Source organism: Drosophila montana, unplaced genomic scaffold, assembly GCF_035044405.1.
Source record: "Drosophila montana isolate Dmon_TW-CO22-7 unplaced genomic scaffold, ASM3504440v1 contig_3733_1, whole genome shotgun sequence".
Lineage (NCBI taxonomy): Eukaryota > Metazoa > Arthropoda > Insecta > Diptera > Drosophilidae > Drosophila > Drosophila montana.
In genome coordinates, this window is record NW_026998620.1 from 13,108,768 (window position 1) to 13,129,917 (window position 21,150).

Here is a 21,150-nt window from a genome sequence, read left to right on the forward strand (position 1 = left end):
CTTGTACATTTCCATATATATATAATAGATTTTATTCACAAATTTAGCTTAGATACTAGAATATGAAAATTGATTATTTTCAGGGTGGTTGTACAAATCCTAAATGCTGCTGCTAGGCTGCCAAAAATTGGCATGCCTCGAGCACACATCCGAAACAAGCTTAGGCAAAAAAACCGACATATAAATCACAAGATAATTCACGAATTTCGAAAAAATAAATAACAAAGACTTTTGTAGATGCAATAACAAATAATAAAATGTTGCTGTAGACACAATCACATCTATTATTATGGACAATAGTTGGGATTGTGACTATTCGTTGCGTAAATAATAACGTCAAAACTTTGGAATGTTCAGAATCAGCGCAGAAGAAAAATAACTAAAGAGCTGTGCTTAGACGTCATATTGAAAACCTTTCATAAGAACAAAGTTAAATGGCCTGGACCCGATTCGAATATAACGTTTCAGCATATCCTTAGTAAAGATCACATATCGGGATAAAATACAATTACAAATACAAATATATATATAGACATATATATAGCTACACATTAATATTGAGGGTGAGGGACATTACATTTACGACTTACAGTTAGACAAATTGAGCATATTGTACAAAAAGAATTTACAAATTTCACTAAAACATATAGAACATTTAACGGTGCCTGATTCAAGGACTTAACTAGGTCTAGCATAGCTCAGCACAGCTAAGAGCACAGCGCTGAGTATGGCCACAGATGGACGCTGTGCTCCAGCGCCGCACTCAAGATTATCCCGTGGATACTTATTGAGTGGGTCGGGCTCCTCGCTCGGCCGGCATTGTTTGCCCTCGGCGGCAAAATGCGCGCCGCACAGCTCATGGCAAGGTGGACACATTATTGCGCCCTTATGCAGCCAATCATTAGCTGCAATGCGTATGGAAAGTTTCTGGCCCGGAAACGAGCATTTGTAGCTATAGTTGCCTACCAGTATGTGGAGGCGGCCATCGAAGCAACTGTATTTGTAGCAGCCGCTGCCCCAATGCTGCCACTCACGCGTCTGATGACAGGAGCGCTCCTCCCACATAGATTCGCTGTGATCGAAGCACTTGGAACCATGACCGTAGCTCTCTAGCGCAAAATTCTTTTCGGGCTCTGCAATAGAAATCAATTCATCAGCACTTTCATTCATTATAAATGGAATTCGACAGCTTACTAGGATTATTTTCCACGAAGCGACAATGGGAGCCGCGCACTATAATGTTCTTGCTACGCCAGGTGAACTCCTGTATATAAGGACAGTGATCCGCCAGGGAAACCGAGCCGCCATAGTAGCCCTCCTCACCGGACTTTATGTTGTTCAGACTGTCAAAGTTCTGATAGACCTTGGGTAGCTCGTATTCATGCTTGATGAGATTGCATAGCGCTACAGAATTGCGATCGTCCGTGCATTCTGTTTGTAATGGATCCTGTTTGACTTTGGAGCAGAAGGGATGTATGGAGCGACCTCTGCGGAGAGTAGAGAGTAGATATAAGTAAATGAGTCACGGCTAAGCCAGACGGCCACTCACCGATCATGATTCATTTGGATCCAATCCTTGCAGCTGCGCATAGCAAACATGCAGCCCAAACCCTTGCCCCAGGTTAACGGCGTGGCCATGGAATAGTTGGCACGATACCAGCCCGAATCCTCCATCAACGCCAGGGTTATGCGCGAAAAGACTGGCGACTGGGTGTGTGTGCCCGTCATTGCCTCGTTCTCTAGTATGCGTTTCTCCCAGTGTGTGAGGGCGGTGCCCTCACCGCCCTGATCCTCCAGCTCTGCGCCCTCCAGCTTATTGCAATCAAAGTGGGCGCGCACCTCAGCAACCACACGTGGCGTGACCATCATGTCCACCACCTTGGTCACATGACCACCGCGCACAGACCAATTGGTACGCTCCACTTTGCGTATGGTTTCGTTGCTCCACTGATGAATCTGCAATCTGAAGATACATTAAGCATATATTTATTTTGAACACCTTTTACCACTTACTTTTCATTCAAATAGGGCTTGCCCGTGTCGGACTTGCGCGGCGTACGCGGTCGACCATCGTCGTCCCTGAAAAAGGCGTACAGACTAACCGAGAAGCCCAGCGCATGTAGAATCTCATGCTTCACTGTAGATATCAAGGTCTGCAGCTCTTGCGGCTTGGTGCTGATGCTCTCGGGGCACAGGTTTGCATGGCCCGCTATGGGACGATCCAGCAGCGCCTCCTGCTGACAATGAGCCGCATATGCCACGGTCAGACCCTTGAAGCAGCGTTGTGTCTGTCGTGCCGAAACATAAAAGACAAAGTCAGCATTCTCTATTCCATCTCCAGGCTTTGTGCTGTTATCAATGCGGCAATTCTGACCCGTGCTATTGCACACGCGGCACACCTGACAATGGCAATGGAGAGAAGGAATCAGTAATTATTAATATGATGATGATTGGCTGATTGATATCCTGATTGATTAAGTGATGGGCTTATTGATAACCTGATTGATTGATTGATTAACTTATTGATTGACTAACTGAGTAATAGACGCAAAGACTGATTGACTGATTGGCTAACTGACTGATTGATTGAATGACTAACTGATTGATTAGGTGATGGGCTGATTGATAATCTTATTGATTGAATGATGCGCTCATTGATAACCTGATTGATTGATTGATTAACTTATTGATTGACTAACCGAGTAATAGACGCAAAGACTGATTGGCTAACTGACTGATTGATTGAATGGCTAACTGATTGATTAAGTGATGGGTTGATTGATAATCGTATTGATTGAATGATGTGCTCATTGATAACCTGATTGATTGATTGATTAATTTGTTGATTGACTAGCTGAGTAATAGACGCAAAGACTGATTGGTTAACTGACTGATTGATTGATTAAGTGTGCGACTGAGTAATTAACTGAAAGACATTGATTTGATTGTTTAATAAAGAATTAAAATACTCGACTGATTGAATGACTGATTGGTAGACTGACTCAAATGTCAATGAAATGTCAAAGTCTACGTAAAAATTGGTAATTGTGATTGAAATGTAATTAAGTTTAAAATTTGAAGCTGGAAACGTGACACGGTCCTGGTGAATACCCGTTTATATTGCAAATTAAGGTGCTTGACTCACATCCAGATGCTCGTTGGGTACCTGCACCTCGCCGCACATAGTCGTCGCCTTGCAGTGGTCAATGCAGTGGGTGTGGCCATTCTTCACATACACCTGGGTGCTGTCGCATTTGCTATAGGTAATAACCAAAAAGTGTAAGCTCGTATAACGATTCAGTTACAAAGTGCTCGTAGCTATTACACACCGATTTAGCCGTATTACGCCCTTGGTCTCGCGCACCATCAACGCCTGTTCCCAGAACTGCACCGCCTCGGGTAGCACCGTGTCCTGCAAATGTAATCCGAGTATTATTAAATTGTTTCGTTTAAGATTACAACAAGCTAGCTTACATTGATTAAATTAAATTGTTCCTCTTCTAATCTGTAAGTACATAAATATCAAATAAATGGCGATTAGTTAACTTTAATAGAGTTCAGAGAATTGCTTGTTTATTAAATAGATTAACGCAAAATAATACTAAATACTTTGGTAATATATATTTAAATATTAGTTCGCGTTTAACACGAACTAAGGCATAGATTTGGCTTGCATCTAAGATGGGGTTTCGGGAAATTCCACCCGCAAGTATGGAAAAAGTACGAAAAACGCTCGTATAAAACTTTCTATTCCGCGTAAAGCTCTTTTTCAAAGATCTATGTTCAAAATCATTTGAGAAGTTTCACACTTTTCGGAAAATCCTTTCCTCCTCGGTGGAAGAGAGAAAAGTTTGCTGGGTTTCAAACTCATATCAAAGAATTTTTATTAAATAAATGTGGATCGTGTTTCACACTCTTTCAGGCTTCCTCGATGGAAAATGCTAATCAAACATGTTTTGGCCCAAGCTTAAGGTTTTTTCCGATATACTCCAAAAGTATTTTCAAAGCATAAAATATAAGAAATTAATCAATACGTGTTACAGCGATTTTGGGTAATTCCACCCGTAACTGTGGAAATTTGGCGGCAAATTTGCAACTTTTTTGCTTTACATCGGATCAAACTCATTTTCAAGGAACTTTATAAAGGTTTATTTAATAAGTTTTGTACGTTGCAACGCTTGAAAATGCGATAAATTCATGAAAGTTTACATATCGGTTTCAAGCTTCACACTATAACTAAAATCTTAAGCACAAGACTTGCCACGGGCAAGGCCAGGATATACGAGCTAGTATTAAATAAAACTTTGAACGTGGAGTTCCACGCGCGGAATATACGTGGAAAATTGATAAGTAGCTACAATTTGGCCGGGTAAGGCCAGCTAGTTATACTATATAAATTTCATAAAGATAGAAGATGGAATGCTTGTATCGGCAGTTTAGCGAAAGCAGGGTATCTGCTAGTCGGGCACTAGAGATCTTCTAATTGCTTTTGATGGGTCATTAGCTGAATTAAATTCGTGTAAACACTTTTTATTCTTCACATCACTCAACATGTTTTCAGATCAAGTTTTGTCGATTATTTCGATTGAACCAACCGATTGTCATTTGGCGTATGCTCACTTTTGCAGAGTACATGCGAAATGTGCTGCTAAGGTAACCGTTCCTGGAACTGACCTTGCGCTTTGGCATTGGTAATGAACGGCGGCATCGGCGCGGCGTTGTGTGTTGGCTTTGCTTTGCCCGCTTAGCCGTCATTTTCAATCGCAGCCAAGTCAAAGTGTGCCGCAATCGGAGCAGCTAGCCTTAAGCTCAACCAATTTTGGCTTCAGATGTTGCTCAATGAAAGCCAAATGGCTAACGGTCCGGCGACGCTTTAACTTGACATTCGGCTCAGTCGAACGTCGAATGGTAAACAGTTGGCCATTAAAGCGCAATTAGAGCCAATTTTTATTTAAATACTCTGTTCGCAATTGGTGGACGAGTATATTGGTTTTATGCAAGGTCTTGAAGTTAGAAGCTTGCACTTTCTAAATATTTATACGCGTTGTTTGATTAGTTCATAAACTGACATCTGCAAAAATCTTCAGAGCCGGCGAACTGCTGGCAAACTCCTCTTTAGATATATATGTATATTCCTTAAGTTTCCGCTCGAAAGCATGGATATACAATTTGATATCCACTATGCTAATAAGAAGAAGAAGAAGATTCTTTTCAACTGTTTTAAGGTGTTATTTACGGGGCTTATTGTTCGGTTCAGTTCACGATTCGAACCAGATTTTGGTTCAAACTCTGGCTTATCATACATTTAAATAGTATGATGCTTAGTTTAGGCATGACTTGTTTCCATAAACAACTGATTCGGTTCACAGTTAAAAGATATTCGAATGCCAAGCTTAAAACCGGTTCGATTTAAGAGCTTTGCTTATAACACTGCGAACGAAGTATATCGCAGTCGAGTCGAACCGATTGATTGTTTGCTTTGTTTTGTGTTTTTTTTTCCTTTCGCACCTTTAAAGCAGCAGCTGCAGCTGCAGCTGCAGCTGTGGCCGTGGGGCCATTTGGCTCACCTGTAAACAGATTCATCGTAGACGAGCAGAATGCGCAGCGGTTGATCGGCGACAGTGCTGCGCCGGCGCACGCTATGCACCGCTGGACTCGGGGGGTTCCAGTTGGCCACGTCATTAACGCCATCATCATCATCATTAACGGCATTATCATCATCATGATGGGCCAGCTGTATGCGCACACCGTGGACGACCTGTAACGAGGGGGAAGAAGAAATTAGGGGATTTGCTTTAAATATTGTGTTAAATGAAAGCGAAAATGTTGCCAACAATTTGACAATTAGACAATTAGAGATGACGACATGGCCACAAAAGGCCACACAGAAAAGGAAAAATGAGAAAAGGCAGCTATAATTGGCTATTGGGCAAATTGCAGTGAAATTAATTTTTAAATTGCCCGCCAAAATGTCGAACGATTCAGACATCGAAATGTCAATGATTTGGGTTAGTTTTGTTATTTCGCGAATTTGTTTTTTTATTGCCATTTTTTTTTTTTTTGTTTGTTTCACTTTGTTTTTGGCCATTGTGCAATATGTGCCAATTATTGTGCATAAATTAGAGCCTGATGAATATGCAAAAGACCGTGCCGAGCCATTTGGACTGATTACCTATTATAATTTATGGTTGGCCGGACAACAAACAACACACTCAACGCTTATGCACAAATTTGTTGAGAGAATCTTTCGGCTGCGCTTCACTGCTCCAGTTGAATGTTTGCGACCGGCAGATACCCTGCACTAACAGACCCTTTTCGGCTAAATCATTAAAAACTTTTCTGTTTATCTTTCAGTCAATTACCTTTCAAAATGTGGTAAGATTTTAAAATCTAAGCATTTTGAATATGTGCATGCTGTGGTAGAGCCACGAGCTATTCATCCTTCTGCTCCAGCTTGCCAAAAATAAATTCCTTAAAAACTTTTGTATATATCTTTTATTCGTTGTTTAGTTTGCAGGGCCTAAAGATAGCAACTTTATGTGTGCATGTGCCTAAAATCAAGGCCATTTCTCTCCAAATTTAAAGGGAATGGGAGAGCTCTAAAAGTTACATATATACAAATCACAATATTCCAGGTCTGGGTATGCGATGCTAGAGCCGACGTATAAGCTTCGACTGTCCCAAAAACATAAATCAAATATATTTGGGTTTAGCTTTGTATGTAACATAAAGTTGCACAACTTCATTCTACCCATCTGCAAATGCAACAGGGTATAGAAGGAACATAGATACATATATGTCGCACGCCCCAGCACTGAAGATTGAAAGCAAAAACGAAAGTGAAATGTAGCTAGATTCTTGCATGTGATATAACGTTTTATCTGGTTGCTTTAATAATAAAGAGCAGCACAACAGCAATTAATGAGTTAATTATCGTTAACTAATAATGCAAACAAGGCAATTTTGATTTTCAAATTAACTTAATCGCACAATTTTGCAGCCTGGGACTGGTCGTGAACCATGATTGAGTAGATGTGAGTTCTAAATGCTGCTAAATGCCATTTCCAGACACCTGCACATTCATTGTAAATAATGAGAATGAACAATTTTTGTTCTGGGTAATGCCGAAGATAACATACCCTTGCAAATGTCTGTGACAGACCAAGCTATGCCTTGTTCTTTTATGAAAGCTAGTTTCTATAAGATTGATAAGATTTGGCTCATATGACATATATTAAATTAAGCCTTCAATTATTGACTTTGGTTGCGTTATTTTAAAACACAAAAGAGTTGTCTATACAAAAACTACATCTTATACTAATATAATATAAATGATATAGTTGTCAAATGTTATAAGGATTTTACGATATGCTGAAGCCAAAGTTTGGTTAAAGTTTCTTAAAAAAAAACGAGAGATTAAGGATATTTTCCTTGTAAACATTTGCCTTTTCCACATATGTAAGAATTGTAAAGAGAGGAAACGGAATCTTTTGCTATACAAGAACCTACTGTTCGACAGTAGGATCGTTCCTATGGCAGCTATATAATATAGTTGTCCGATGTTGATAAGATTTTGCATATATATGTAGGGAGCATGGAGAAACTTATAAATGCCGAGTTTGGACAAGATATCTTGAAAACAAAAGGTTGTTCTACAAGTCCTTCATTTTCGACAGATCGTTCCTATGGCAGCTCTATGATATAGTTGTCCGATCGTATGTAACAGGCAGACAGACAGTCATGGCTGTTGATCCAGATCTGGAATATATACTATATGCTTTATGGAGTGGGAGAAGACTCCCTCTATCATTTCATGACAAAACTTTAATACCCTATACAAGGGTATATTACATTATATAATATTACATTGATTGAAATATCTTGAGAAAGTACGAAAGCTTGCCAGACTACGACATCTTTAGAAGCTTTATGAATACGTTACACATTTCACAATAAATTTACAATAACCTCTGTGAGAGTATACGATATTCCATATAAACGTACATAAACATTGTATATATCTATGCACGTAGACTTCCCAACAACAATACAAGCAATTTATCTATATTTTCCCATTCAGCAAAAAAGAACAACGATCACGAAAAGAAGAGAAAAACACGTTGATCTTAAGACAACATGCAGTGGCGTAGTTTGAAGGGGACTCCAAAGTCTATAATCCGAGCAAATAGATGGGAAGAAAAAACCCCGTGCAACTGCGCAACTGCCGAACGTATGGAAATCATTTAGATAACAAAAGTAAACATTACAATAGTCTCCTCGTTAGATCGTGACGACCCTCAAGAGTGAACAGCACTTTGCATATTATTCAAAGGGGTGTTACTGCCCTGCCCCCAACCCCACCGCCGCCCCTTCCCGCCCCTCCCCAATCGGTTTTTACAACCTACAACTGCGTCTCATTTTGGTGGTTTCGCATGCGAATTGTGCATTGAAATCCGTTAAACCGCTTTCAACCGCACAAATTGCACAGAGCTCTGCGGCAGCATTCGCCAGGTGAAAGATGAGCCGCAGCACCTGACGCACAATGCGCTTCGATGATGGCAGACGTTGCCGCAGCCACCGAGCTGCAACATGTGGCAAGCTCTTAGCGCCAGTGCCAATCGTTGCACAATGGATTTGCGAATTAATTTAGGAGTAAAATAATAAAATACACAGCTAAAGTTCTTCAACATAATCCAAAGCAAATCGTTAAAATATATATTTATCGAAAACTTAAAAATTAGTCTGATTTTAATTTTGGTTCGATAAAACTTGAAAGGATTGTAAAATAAAGCTGCAAATCGAATGTCAATCCAATCGATTCGAACTCGGAGCTCAATTTTGTTTTAGCCTCAAACCGAATTTAAAAAAAATTAACCTAATTTAACCATATTATATTTTTAAATCATTTTATTAAAACTTCCTTTTTTACTATTTTAACACCATTTTATATTTTTTGCGCAAAAGACTTTCAAAAGACAATAACCACAACATCTAGTGTTGTAAAGCAATATTAGTATACAAGTAAATTTGGGAACACTAAAACAAGAAGAAGAGAAGCGCGTGAAACAAAACAGATTACACAATTATAAAAATATATTAAATTGAATTATTCAATTGAAAATTGTGGGAAAGTGAAACGAAAAAATGTGTCAATTATTTACTTTTCAGGCGATTCGCCCCACTGTGCGCTTGCTTGGCTGTTTAAATGTTGCAGCAATGCGAAATCAGACAGGCTTTGCAATTCATCGAACATCTGGCAAATCAGCCATTATTAAAAACTATTTAAAACACAAAAAAAAAAACACACAATAATAAGCGTTAAAAATACCTTAACAATGTTTGACAATACATTTTCATGCGTAGTCCATGTTCTCGATATTTGAAATTGAATTTGTAACAAAGGGTTTACATTTTTCGCATTTGACATCTGTCAAACTTTTTATGGAAAACATTTTTAATAACAGCCTTTTGAACTTATTTTCATCACCTGTCTACTCACACAAATGCATACACACACACACACATACAGACAGAAACGAAATATTGTTTGCGATTGGTGGAAATATTGAATAGGTACAATTTATTCAAGCATTAAGTGATGAAAGCATCATTAACAGATTTATTTTTTACGTTGATTGAATTTGTAAATTTAAATTGAATTTAAGTTTTGCTTGATTTTTTAACATACAACAATTAATAGAATATTCTTTAATCGAATTCAAATACAGACGTTCCTTATACGCACAGAAAACGACACGTTTTACAACACTGCAGCTGTATAACTAATGAATATACTTTTCGTTTCTTAGGAAATTCGTAGTAATAAATGTATAATGGAAGTATGCTACACACGTTTTTATTGTTAATGATTTGTGTGTAATTACTTTTTGTGGTTTTGGGTATCAAAAATGTTTAATCTGGTTTTTCTTATCTCATATTTGTTAATGTAATTCGACTCTACGCCATATTGCAATAGGCTTTAAAATTTAGTTTGAATTGACAACATGAGGAGCACACATCTAGCTATTATTTTATTTACACTAAAACTGGGTTTGGTGAGTTCAAGCAAGTTTAATCAGGCAAATGTCACCTAATACCCAAAACCCATACAGGTCGTAGGATCTCTTAAATTCCAGAGCTTAGAATGCATCGTTCATATTCCCCGAGTCGTAATTGTTGAGGAATGTCGCATTCGGGCGTTTAATCGCACTCAAAATTCGCTAAATCTTAAGGTACATCTGAAAGAAACTATATCAAAAGTAAGTATAATTGTTAAAGCAACAGATCAATTAATATACTATACAAAAAACTTAATCTTAGATGCAAGTGAACTTCAAATTTTTAAAACGTGAACGTGGCGGTTGGCATCCGTTTCTATATTCGATGACATTGGATCTGTGTAAATTCTTTCAGAGTCCCAATCGACATCCGCTGCCCGCAATAATATTTTATTACGTCAAAGATTATACAAATGTAAATCACAGCTGTCCCTTTTTGGTAAGTTTGGTTTAATCTCGTTGAATTTTGTGTTCATTAGTTCCCTTTAGGCGAATACGTATATGGAATTGGGTGCATTTCAGCTGGATGAACTGAGCATTATGAAACGATTCCCCGTCGAAGCCGGGCAATATGCATTACACACATCTTGGTACTCGAAAAATCAATTGATCTTTCAAGTAAATGGCTCGGTAAATTATATCAAATAGATTCCATTGATTAAGAATTAAAATTTTAATTATATTTTATGGGGCGTATTTGAATACGGATTGTCTATATAATTCTTTTTTAAGTAGCTTTTTTCTTACTGAAGGTAATTTTAAATAATTTCCGCCTTACTCACTCATGCGTTTCATAATACAAACATCAGTTGATTCTTTTTTATTATTGTTTTTTTTCATGGCGGTCGTTTTAATTGTTTAGTATAACTGATTTATACTCAACGAATAAATCCATTTATGATATGATTAAAACCGTCAGCCTTTAATTCTACCCAATCTTAAACTAGATTTAAATTCATTTTGATTCTTATAATCTTAAACTAGATTTTCTGTTGTCAATCTGATAAAAGTTGCTAACATTGAGTAACAGGATGCCAGATTTCGAAATAAACAAAATACATTAGAGAGAAAAAAAAGATTTTCTGTTATATTTACAGTTGTTTTATTTAATCAAAGTAATCGATTATTCGACTATTCACTAGCATTATCGCTAATGATTAAGAACAGTTTCAGGCATAACTAAAATAAGGTGAGGTAAGATAATGTAAAATGTTTACTAATACATAATTTGTCATGTAGCTAGTTAATATTGACTTAATTTTTATTATCATTTGCCATAGGCTGAAAAAAATAGGTAATTAATGCATTTATATACAATGAAAACTTTCCTAAAGGACGCTCCTTTTGCGGTAAAACATTTTTCTAATTTTTTTCTTATTTCTTTATTTTTCCGAATATTTATACCTCTTCTGGACGAACAGCCTTTAAACCAAACGCGGTCTATACATTTTATGCAGACGCGAGACACCAAATTATCACATAAATTTACTTTCGCCGACATATCTCCGTCCTAAGAACGATCTAAGAACGATATAATCCCTTTAAGTATCACAAATAATATTGGGAATTTCCCTGAGTAAAGGAAATTTCGGAGCATGACCTAGACATTGATTTAAGGCTAATGTGACGCGCATTCAATAGGAGCCGCATTAATAAACATTGCAAATTCAAAGCAATTAATTAAATGACTATGACATTGCGTTCGGATAAAAAAAGATGTAGCAAGCCAAAATAGAGATAAAAAGAGAAACTTACCAATTAACGTTAAACGGCCGCATTTGAATTTCTTAAACAAGAAACTATAACGTTTTTAGTAAGGAAATCTATACTGAAAATATCGCAGCATATATACATACATATGTCCTATTGAAATATTTCAAACAATGCTGAAAATGATTATGGAATTGGTGCAGGAGCTGCCGCCACACTTTCTAAGCACAGAAAATATGCTTATTCAATCTGCGATAAGACGTAATGCTCAAGTAGCTTACTAACACACAAAATGCGACTATCTAACAAATTTATTTTGCGTGCCACATTGGAGCGTGTCCAGTCTTTAAATGCGACTCACGTTTAAGGCAATCGAAATAGGGGCAAATAGAGGGAACAAAAAGAGAAATGTACCGTATGCTGCGCCTGGCTGCCTCCAGTATTTGCTTTTTTAGTCAAACAGCCAACAACAACAAAAAACACCCATAAATAGCAAACACGATCCGCTGCACGCATGCGCCGGGCGCCGGGCATTTAACAGTTGCGCATGCTAATTTGAGCAAGTGAATCGATCAGCCGCGGGGGGCAGTGAGACGCGCGGGCGTTATGTTGAGTAATTATTTACGTGCTTCGGGCAGACAATCTGTCATTCGTTCACTAAGCCAAGCATGACGACATTTTTTCGCCTACCTCTCTCTTTCTCGCCCCCGTCGTGCCTTTTGTCAACACTTTGGCGATCTTCCGCAGTTTTTCACTGCCGTCTGTCACCTGCGTTCAATGCTCGCGCCGGTCAGATCAATCGAAGCTTTCAAGCTTGACTGCCTGCGAGTGAGTGAAGCAGTGAGTGAGTATTTGTGCTTTCACTTTCGCTCTGGGCGCTCAAGCTCAGCTATAGCCCTGGCGGCTAGCGTTGTTTCCTTTACATGCTCAATATGTGCACACGTATGTTTGTGCATATGTGTGTATGCATTATTGAGCAGCGGCTATTTTGCATGCAGCGCTAGTTTATGGTTTATTTGCTTCTCTCGCGCTCAATTTATTTGTTACCTCACATTGTGACCGCAACGGACATGTTACTTAATTAAAATCATGAATACCACACAAAGGCACATTAATAAGCATTAATAAACCACATCCACACACAGACGTACGCAAATATCAAATGGTTGTCGGACTACACAAATTTAACGCATAATTCTACTAGTGGCAATCTTTACAGTAAATTATTTTCAATTTGCGTCGCCAACTGACGTAAATTGAATGAAATCGGCCGAGTCGCTCCAACTGTAGATTATTGAATTTGTCGTCCTTCATCCAGCACGTACACATAATGCTTGCTATTTGTACATATGTCGCCCAGCAACGCACAACGGCACGTTGCATTACAGCAGGCAGCAGGCAGCAGTCCAACGTTATTTGAGAACAAACTCAAATTCAATTTTACGCTTACTCAATATGCACAGAAATTAATTTTGCAATTTGCGAATTTACTCATGCAGGAGACGGGGAGAGCAGGCTGTAAGCTTAACAGAAAGAGAGTTGTTGCTGCATCTCAAAACAAAGAGGCGACATTTTTTCAAGGTTACCACCGACTTGAAATACTGCAATAGCATGGACTGACCCACAAACATCGTATCATTTACAGTTGTCATTAAGGCAACTTGTTGCGTTTTATTTAATTCATAATATTGGCCTGGCGTGTGTTTCAAAATTAGCCTCGAGCCATGTAGCATAATCAACTAACTGACTAACTGATCGGTGGCTTTCAACAAACTTGTTTCTCTGGCAACCGGCACACGCACACATACACACACAAAGACGCACACACACAGAGACAGCTTCAGCTGGAGATAAGTTGGGCGATTTTATCTTTTGCACTTGTTTATTTGCCCGATTGTTTACACAACGCCTTCAATATGCTTAGCTACTCTGTAGTATACTGCGTATAACAAGAAGTAACAAATGGCTGCGCCGATTATTAAATACTCTATCAAGTATACATCAGATTTATACTGTGTAACAAATTATGAACTGGAGCTTGTAATTGTTGAAATAAGTGAAAATATATTGAAATTAGTAAAACAAAGTCAAGCAGGCAATTGCTAAGTTTATTTATGCACATATGCACTGCAGGCAATAAAAACAAAGGGATATATTCCAAGTTTTATTGAGTTTAATAAGAATAAAAATAGGCGGATATAACTGGCACGAATGTTAATATTGACCAATAATATTTATGTTTTATCCATTTTGGAGTTATTTCCCTTTGTGCATTACAAACTTTGCGACAAATTTATAATACACTCTGTAGAGTATAAAAATGGTTTATGCAAGCACATCTTAATTAAAAAATTCAAAAGCAATTTTTACAGCTACAGTTACAATTGGAAATGTATCTCACTTTCTAGTCGCAAAACGAGACACAATTTGCAAGGGCGGACATACAGATGTGTATGTATGTGTGTGTGTGTGAGTGTATGTGTTTGCAACCTACTGCCAATTATAATGGCAAACAAATGCAGTAAGCACAAACAGAAATCTATGCAGACGAGTCGAGGTCAAAGTTGGCTGTTTTAATAACCTTTACGGGTTTTATTTACCAACTTGAACCGGAGCAGAAACGCCCTTTAACTGAGTTTCGTTGACGACATTGCTCAATTGCTAAGGCTATGTATCTGGGACTTATTTCAAATACTGAGTAAGAAATAATATACAAAAGTAACAAAATTAAATAAGTAGGCGGCATAATTATAAAGAAGCCTTTGAAAAGATTACAACTTTTGACAAATGTATTTTTAGATCAAACGACGAGCTTCTAAAACATCAATTTATTAAAGTCCATTTGAAGATGAGTGTGCTCTAGTGGGGAGTGCACAACTATTAGATACCCTGCCCCAAACCAAGCTGCTGCTGTAAACAATCCGGCTTCTTATTTGCTTATTCTTTCTGCTCAATGGAAAATGATTTTTTAATTGATTTCGGTGTTTATTGTCCGATTTTTATGAAATTTAAAGTCTTATATGTGGAATACAAATGTGTGTATATATAAGAGCTTAAGCCTATAGCAAAGAAAATGTATTTTTATGAGGGAACGGGCGAAAGTTTTCAAATGGTAAAACATTCGGGATGTGTTTATTCTATATGAAAGTCCATATACCAAATTAGGCATATGGTTCATTCAGGGACAATTAGACAATTTTGGATGCTACACATACTCTCCTTCCGACTAGAGTACTCTTGTTTTAGAATAAAACAGCTTATTTTACATACTTATTATGCAAATTTAAAATAAATTCACTCTTACGAGTATTTAAAAATAAAATATATTGAAAAAATCGAAAAGAGCACAAGGAATTAGTCATAAAATTGAACGCCTGACGAGCTTGGCGTACATTGTCTTCACCTCTCATATATCATCCAAACCTTACATAAAAAACTCATTTTAGTCCGGTTTCAACTTTTAAAAACTTGTATAATTATTGAACTAGCCAGGAGGTCGTGCTGTCAATTACTAGAATTATTATAATTTGGAAAATGTATTGTATACGAAACAATCAATACAGCTCTTATACAGCCTATGTATTTGGTTGAGCTTCGTATTGTTCATTTTAAATTCGTTGTCTTAGGTAGGATATAACTTATGAAACATTGCCAGCTAAACTGGCATCATCACGGTTAGAATTGTTGTATTTATTGAGAGACGTGACAAATGTTTCAATTTGCTCCGTCACCCTGGTTTAATTTATTTAAGTGTAATTAAAACTGAACACTGGGCATGCGACGGTTGCGGGTTTGAATGGGATGGGATGGCTGGCGGGGTCGGAGTCGGGGGTCCGGCACTTAGTCGTCCGCAGTGCCCGCATTTATTGCAGCATTTAAATACTCGCATAAATCCGTGCAATCACCGCGCATGTCAGGATCCGGGCGGGCGGCAATTGCGGCGTGGCATTTGCCGGAATGCTTGCATTTGAAACAGTTCAAGTTACAAGTCATTAAAATAATTGTATGCGTATTCAACCCAACAGTGTGGGCGGCCAGTAGATACCCTGCCACAAGTTGTGGTAGACAATAAAACAAGAATTTTTCATTCGCGTTTTGCATCGTTAATATACATTTTTTGATGATGAATTTCGACAGATGAATTTACTAATACACTTTAATGGAAACAGAAAAAGTTGTAACAATTCTCAACAAGTTTAAGCTCGGAACTATTGGTAAGATGTTTGTATACCAGTTTATAGAGGTGGAAGGATCGCAGCATAGCAATACTGATAACCTGCTCGTGTTTCAGTGTTAGGTCATATTTTAATACATTTACCATCTTTATATCCGTGCACTTCACAATTACAGGGTATTAATACGTTAAGAACACGCAGTGTTTTTGAGGGGTTTTCCCATTCGCCTATTGCTGACTTTTACTGAAATATAATGCAGATATATTCAAACGTTTCAATTCGATTCTCAGTACTTGAATCAGGCGCAACCAGCTCCAGCTCTACGATAATTATGTAAATGATCCGTTTTTCCACAATTGCCGGTGACCTTTTTTTATGATTGAGCGCCAATTAAACTTAAGTCGCTTGCAGTTAAGAACGACATGTGCCAGGCGCTGCACTTGGCCGTCGCGTTGCCACTACAGGTGTCAGACAGACCCAGACATTAAACCGGGTCGCAGTTGCTGCCACACAGCCGGTTGGAGCCTCGCCTGGTTCGAGCTGTGGGCGTTTGGCAACCGCTAAGTCGCTGGGCCGTTAGCATCGCATGTGGCTGCACCAAATTATAATTTCTGTATGATTACCCAATGGATTTGTCAATGCATTGCCAAAAGCATCACGCGGAGCTGTGCGTGAGAACTTTGGTCTCTGCTGCTCCCCCAAACCGTACACATAAGTCACTAAAGTATAAATCATATATCAACATCAAATGTAAGCAACTAACGCATTCAATAAATATTATAATCATTTCACAGATTTATCAAAACCTGTTTAAGCTCGGTTCAGAACTAGTTCCAAATATATGCACAGTGTTGCGAAAGCTTTTTTAAGGGCAGTGTTGGTTGTGAAGCTATGTAAGTAAAGCTATGTAAGTCCCGGTTCGAAGCCCAGGCTAGTTTGTAAATGTGGTAAAAACTAGGTTTATAGTTTTGAGAATATATCTTTTAAAGTAAAAGTTCCGCGGACCTAGTAAATTTGTCCGCTTTTACCATAAACGCAGGAATAAAAGGAATTTGTTACATATTTCTTTATACGTTGATGATTATCAAAAGTGGATATTTGAAAATTTTATTTTGTGGAAGCAACATAATCACAGAAAAACATATAACACATTTGTCACCTATTACATATTTGTAGGTATGTGAATGATAAGCATAATAATTTCTTTGATTAAACACAAAACCAAAAATTATCGAATGTTTAATTAATTCTTGTCATTTACCTAAATTTCTAATCAAGTTTTTGTATAAAATGTGTTTTATTAGAAAAGTATTTTTACTAAGAAGGAATTGTAGATGCACGCTCAGGCTTTTACTTGCACCCCACATTATAATCCCATTCATTTTAAGTACAATAATAGTATCTTTAAATTATGGTATACATATGTCTTCTTCTTGCCTGACAGTTTGCAAATCAATTTTGTAGGAAAATATCCAAACGGCTTATCGATAAGCAATGAATCACTCAAGTGTTGCCAACTGCTCAAAAAAACCGTTTGCATAAGCCAACACTTAAAATTGAATATAAAGCTGATTACAATTTTTTTCCCTTGAAATATAATTTGTGTATGACTGAGGAGCAGCAGCCGTATTTAAAGCTAAGGCTAAACCCTCTAATTAAGCTGTACATGAGCGCAATTAAAAGTTCTATATTGAGAGAGCCGTTCTTATGAAGTGGAAAGATTACACGCACGCATGTACACACACACACACACACACGATAACCCAAAGGGACAATGGAAAAGCAAGCAGATTAAGGATTTAGAGGCGAATCAAGCATTGAATGGGCGGGTGTGGGGGGTTCTTGTACTCACCTCGTGTGCTTTGGGATGTTGATGCTGACAGTTGTGCGCATTAACTAACAGCCAGCAGCAGCAGAAATACGCAAGAATGGTCAAACGAAGCAGCTCCGACCGTTGCATGGCGCTCGCAATGTGTGGGCGGGACGGGTTGGGCGTGTTGAAGCGTTTATGTGGGAATTAATGCCCTGAGCTAGCTCCGAGCTAATTATAGAACTATGTGCTAGAACCTCTCACTCAATACCTGGTATGCATGGTGAGGATTGTTGCTGTTGTTGGATTGTTTCACTTGAAAACCTGCACACACACAAGGAGCATGCATGAATATATGTGTGTATGTGTGTACATGCACAAACATTTAAGCATTTGTTTACAGCGTTTCTCAATTGTTGTTGTTGTTGCATGCTTTATTAGCCGTTATTTGCTCATGCGCTTTATGCTTCTTTCTCTGTATTTATTTTGTTTGTTGTTTTTTGCTTATTTTTTTTGTCAATTAACTCGCGCACCGAAACCGGCTGGGCAGCCCATGCTCCTGTCCCTGCCTCGCCCGCGCACACACATTCAACAAACACACACACACACTCGCGCCTAGTTACACAGCAAATTGGAATTGGGGCTTTGGTTTTTGGACTTGGGTGGGTGCGTCCGCGTCCGCGAATTAGGTCCACAAACTGCCGAAACGCCAACTCGCCGCTGCAGTGCCACAATTTCTGCCTGCAGTAGCTTTTGTTGTTACAGCAACATCGCGCAAATGTCAAATTCTCATGAACTGCTTTAAAAGACGCTGTGTTTGATACAGCATTTGTTGATTGATTAATAGAAAAACAACTTTAATCATAACATGACACTTATTCAAACATTTTCATTCAACATAATAATCAAACAAAAACAATAAACGCGGGGGTAGACAACAGTGACACAGTCGCGATGTTAGCGTCCTACTTGGTCGACGCTCTCTTCCGAATTGAATGAATGAGCAAATGATGTTGTTTGTCGGAGATAAATAATCGAACTATCGATAATCGTAGAGATATCTGCGTCAACAGTTGCTTAACATGCTCTTTCATGCGCCTACCGATTCATAATTAACAGAAGAGAAACATGCGTCTACATTTGGTTAACATGCTCTTTTCTGCGCTTAATAGCAGTTGGAAATTTCATGCCCCATTGTCCTGTTTCATCCATAAATATACAAGATATGTATAATGTAATGTAATGTATATATTTAAAAGCTGTCTATATACGACTCAGTCTCACTGCTACTATTTTTTGGCCGCCAGTTGCTTGCGTAGCCGACTTTGCGCCTCAACGGGCCAAGACTTAAGTTCGGCCCTGGCACAAGGCAGGCAATAGGTCTTAGTATAATAAAAACTGCAGGACGTATCCTTGCACACAACTTTGCCGCAGATAGCGCAATTGGCGCCCAATGACACATAAAACTCTGGCTTGGATTGCCAGCGTGGCGGAGGCGCCTGGAATGGATCGCGTAACACATAGTTATCCTCACGAAATTTGACACCCAAGGCAAAGGGTGGCACCCGACCGTAGAAATGCACCATCTCGTGCATATCACAAGCGCTGCAATTGAACTCGACGTTCGCCACACGTTCATCATCATCCTGTGCCAGGGGCTCTGTCGAAGTCGGCAGCTGCAATCGCTTAATCTCTGCCGCCTCGTTGTCAAGATTCAAATCATCATCATCGGCGTTGAAGCTGTTGCCGAGCGAATCATCTGTCATGGCGACCACTGCAAGAGTAAAGACAAGTAGGAGAGCTTGGCCAATAGTACGAGACGTAACTTTAGTAATTAGATAGCCTAGGAATATATACAATTAATACATCTAACATTAAAAACATTCAAGTTTCTAAGGGTCATTCCATAGCAGCAAGACCACGTTTGGAGATCACATCCTTGGGCCACCAATGCGGACGATCCACAAAGCAACGTTCGCCATCGAGGACTAGTTGTTGGTCACCATGGAGCACGGGTTCAATGCGCAGCAAAGCGACGCCATGGTTATGGGCATGGCCAAAAACGCGCCCAAGATTTGCGCCCGCAACAGATTTCACCGTTTGATTGGAGCTAACAGGCGCTGTAAAGCGTATTGGCATATAACGTTTACGTATGACACCAGAGTGATGAACCCGTGCTGTTAGCTCCTGGCCCACATAGCAGCCCTTGTTAAAGCTGACTCCATTGAGATAATCGGCGTTGGCCTCAAGCGGAAAGCATTTGCCCGGCGGCAGCTCCTCAATACCCTCACCAATACCCTGCTTATAGCGCAGCAGCTTATAGTTACTATCGGGTGTGGGATTAACGGCGACCACATCATGATTGCGCCATAAGTCCTTGGACAGCTTAGTGGAATTCATTTCGGCGGGCGCCAGGACACGAGTGCCCATACTACCGACACGCGGATCCGGCGCAATAAATAATTCCATAGCCTTGTGTGTACGTATATCGCCCCGTCCATTCTCATTAAAGATCACCCAGGGCACATACTCGTCATCTACGGTGTCAATGTCGATGCGTTTGCGTACGCGATACATGCGCAAATGGCGACGAAAATCAGAGGAAGCATCTCGATCGCATTCCAACAAAAAGGTGTCCGGATCATTGGTGCGATAGATAATTGTGTCGTACATTAAACGACCGCCTCGGTTCAGAAACAATGCGTACATCGATGAGGGTCCGTTGGCCTCTTGCAAGCGGGACACATCGTTCGTCACGAGGCCCTGGAGAAATGGCACCACCTCATCGCCATGCACACGTATCAATTCCCGCTGACGGAGAGGCTCTAATGTGAATGCATTGTTCGTAGATCTAGGTGCAGGTATCCTTCCGGCATAGTTGCGGATGCAGTTGCGTGCTATGCGTAGAAACTTGAAATTTTTACACACATTCATCCTGCGGGTAAAGGTTTTGGTATGTGCGGTGGTCCACTTGGAACTGTTTTTCAATATTGCATAAGTTATGCTTACCTGAATTTTTTTTATTCAAAATACACAAATGTAAAAAAAACGCCGAATACTCGAAATTTGTGTGTTATAATAGTGAGAACAGCTGACTGAATCTATAAAATCGTGCCCGATGACAAGCTAGTTGCCATGGCTACTAGATTTGTAATTATTTCTTGATAAACACAAATAAAAACACATACGTCGTAAGTTGAGCGGTTTAAGCTGTACTTCCTCCTCTAATTCCACCTTTAAGCTATGTACCTGCAAAGACGATGCTTATCCGATATCGATACTTATCGATTACAAAAATTAAAAAAAAATATCGGCGTAGGAAAATATCCAGAGCGTTTTATTTTAGCGTGATGGAAGTCGCTTATAGCAAATGTTTCGAATTTCTACCGTTAATATT

General features: G+C 39.0%; 4 protein-coding genes across 4 annotated transcripts; 1 reads left to right on the forward strand and 3 right to left on the reverse strand.

Moving 5' to 3' along the window:
- Nucleotides 1–8: 8 nt before the first annotated feature.
- Nucleotides 9–18,733, reverse strand: Invadolysin (leishmanolysin-like peptidase, invadolysin). The gene is made up of 9 exons (XM_064694897.1): nt 17,796–18,733; nt 5,568–5,758; nt 3,475–3,505; nt 3,330–3,412; nt 3,146–3,257; nt 2,014–2,399; nt 1,550–1,963; nt 1,195–1,487; nt 9–1,133 (listed from the first exon to the last, which is right to left on the reverse strand). The coding sequence occupies exons 1-9, from the start codon at nt 17,901–17,903 to the stop codon at nt 679–681; spliced, it is 2,073 nt and encodes a 690-aa protein (XP_064550967.1). The 5' UTR covers nt 17,904–18,733; the 3' UTR covers nt 9–678.
- Nucleotides 9,960–10,706, forward strand: LOC135436858 (uncharacterized). Its single transcript, XM_064694613.1, has 4 exons — nt 9,960–10,055; nt 10,113–10,259; nt 10,321–10,497; nt 10,548–10,706. Exons 1-4 carry the CDS (start codon nt 10,005–10,007, stop codon nt 10,704–10,706), a joined length of 534 nt encoding a protein of 177 aa, XP_064550683.1. The 5' UTR covers nt 9,960–10,004.
- A 248-nt stretch (nt 18,734–18,981) lies between the features above and the next one.
- On the reverse strand, nt 18,982–19,648 carry LOC135437068 (cysteine-rich DPF motif domain-containing protein 1). The gene has a single exon (XM_064694902.1). It carries the CDS (start codon nt 19,517–19,519, stop codon nt 19,043–19,045), a length of 477 nt encoding a protein of 158 aa, XP_064550972.1. The 5' UTR covers nt 19,520–19,648; the 3' UTR covers nt 18,982–19,042.
- LOC135437067 (putative transferase CAF17, mitochondrial) lies at nt 19,556–20,894 on the reverse strand. The gene is made up of 2 exons (XM_064694900.1): nt 20,763–20,894; nt 19,556–20,688 (listed from the first exon to the last, which is right to left on the reverse strand). Exon 2 carries the CDS (start codon nt 20,685–20,687, stop codon nt 19,653–19,655), a length of 1,035 nt encoding a protein of 344 aa, XP_064550970.1. The 5' UTR covers nt 20,688; nt 20,763–20,894; the 3' UTR covers nt 19,556–19,652.
- Nucleotides 20,895–21,150: the final 256 nt, after the last annotated feature.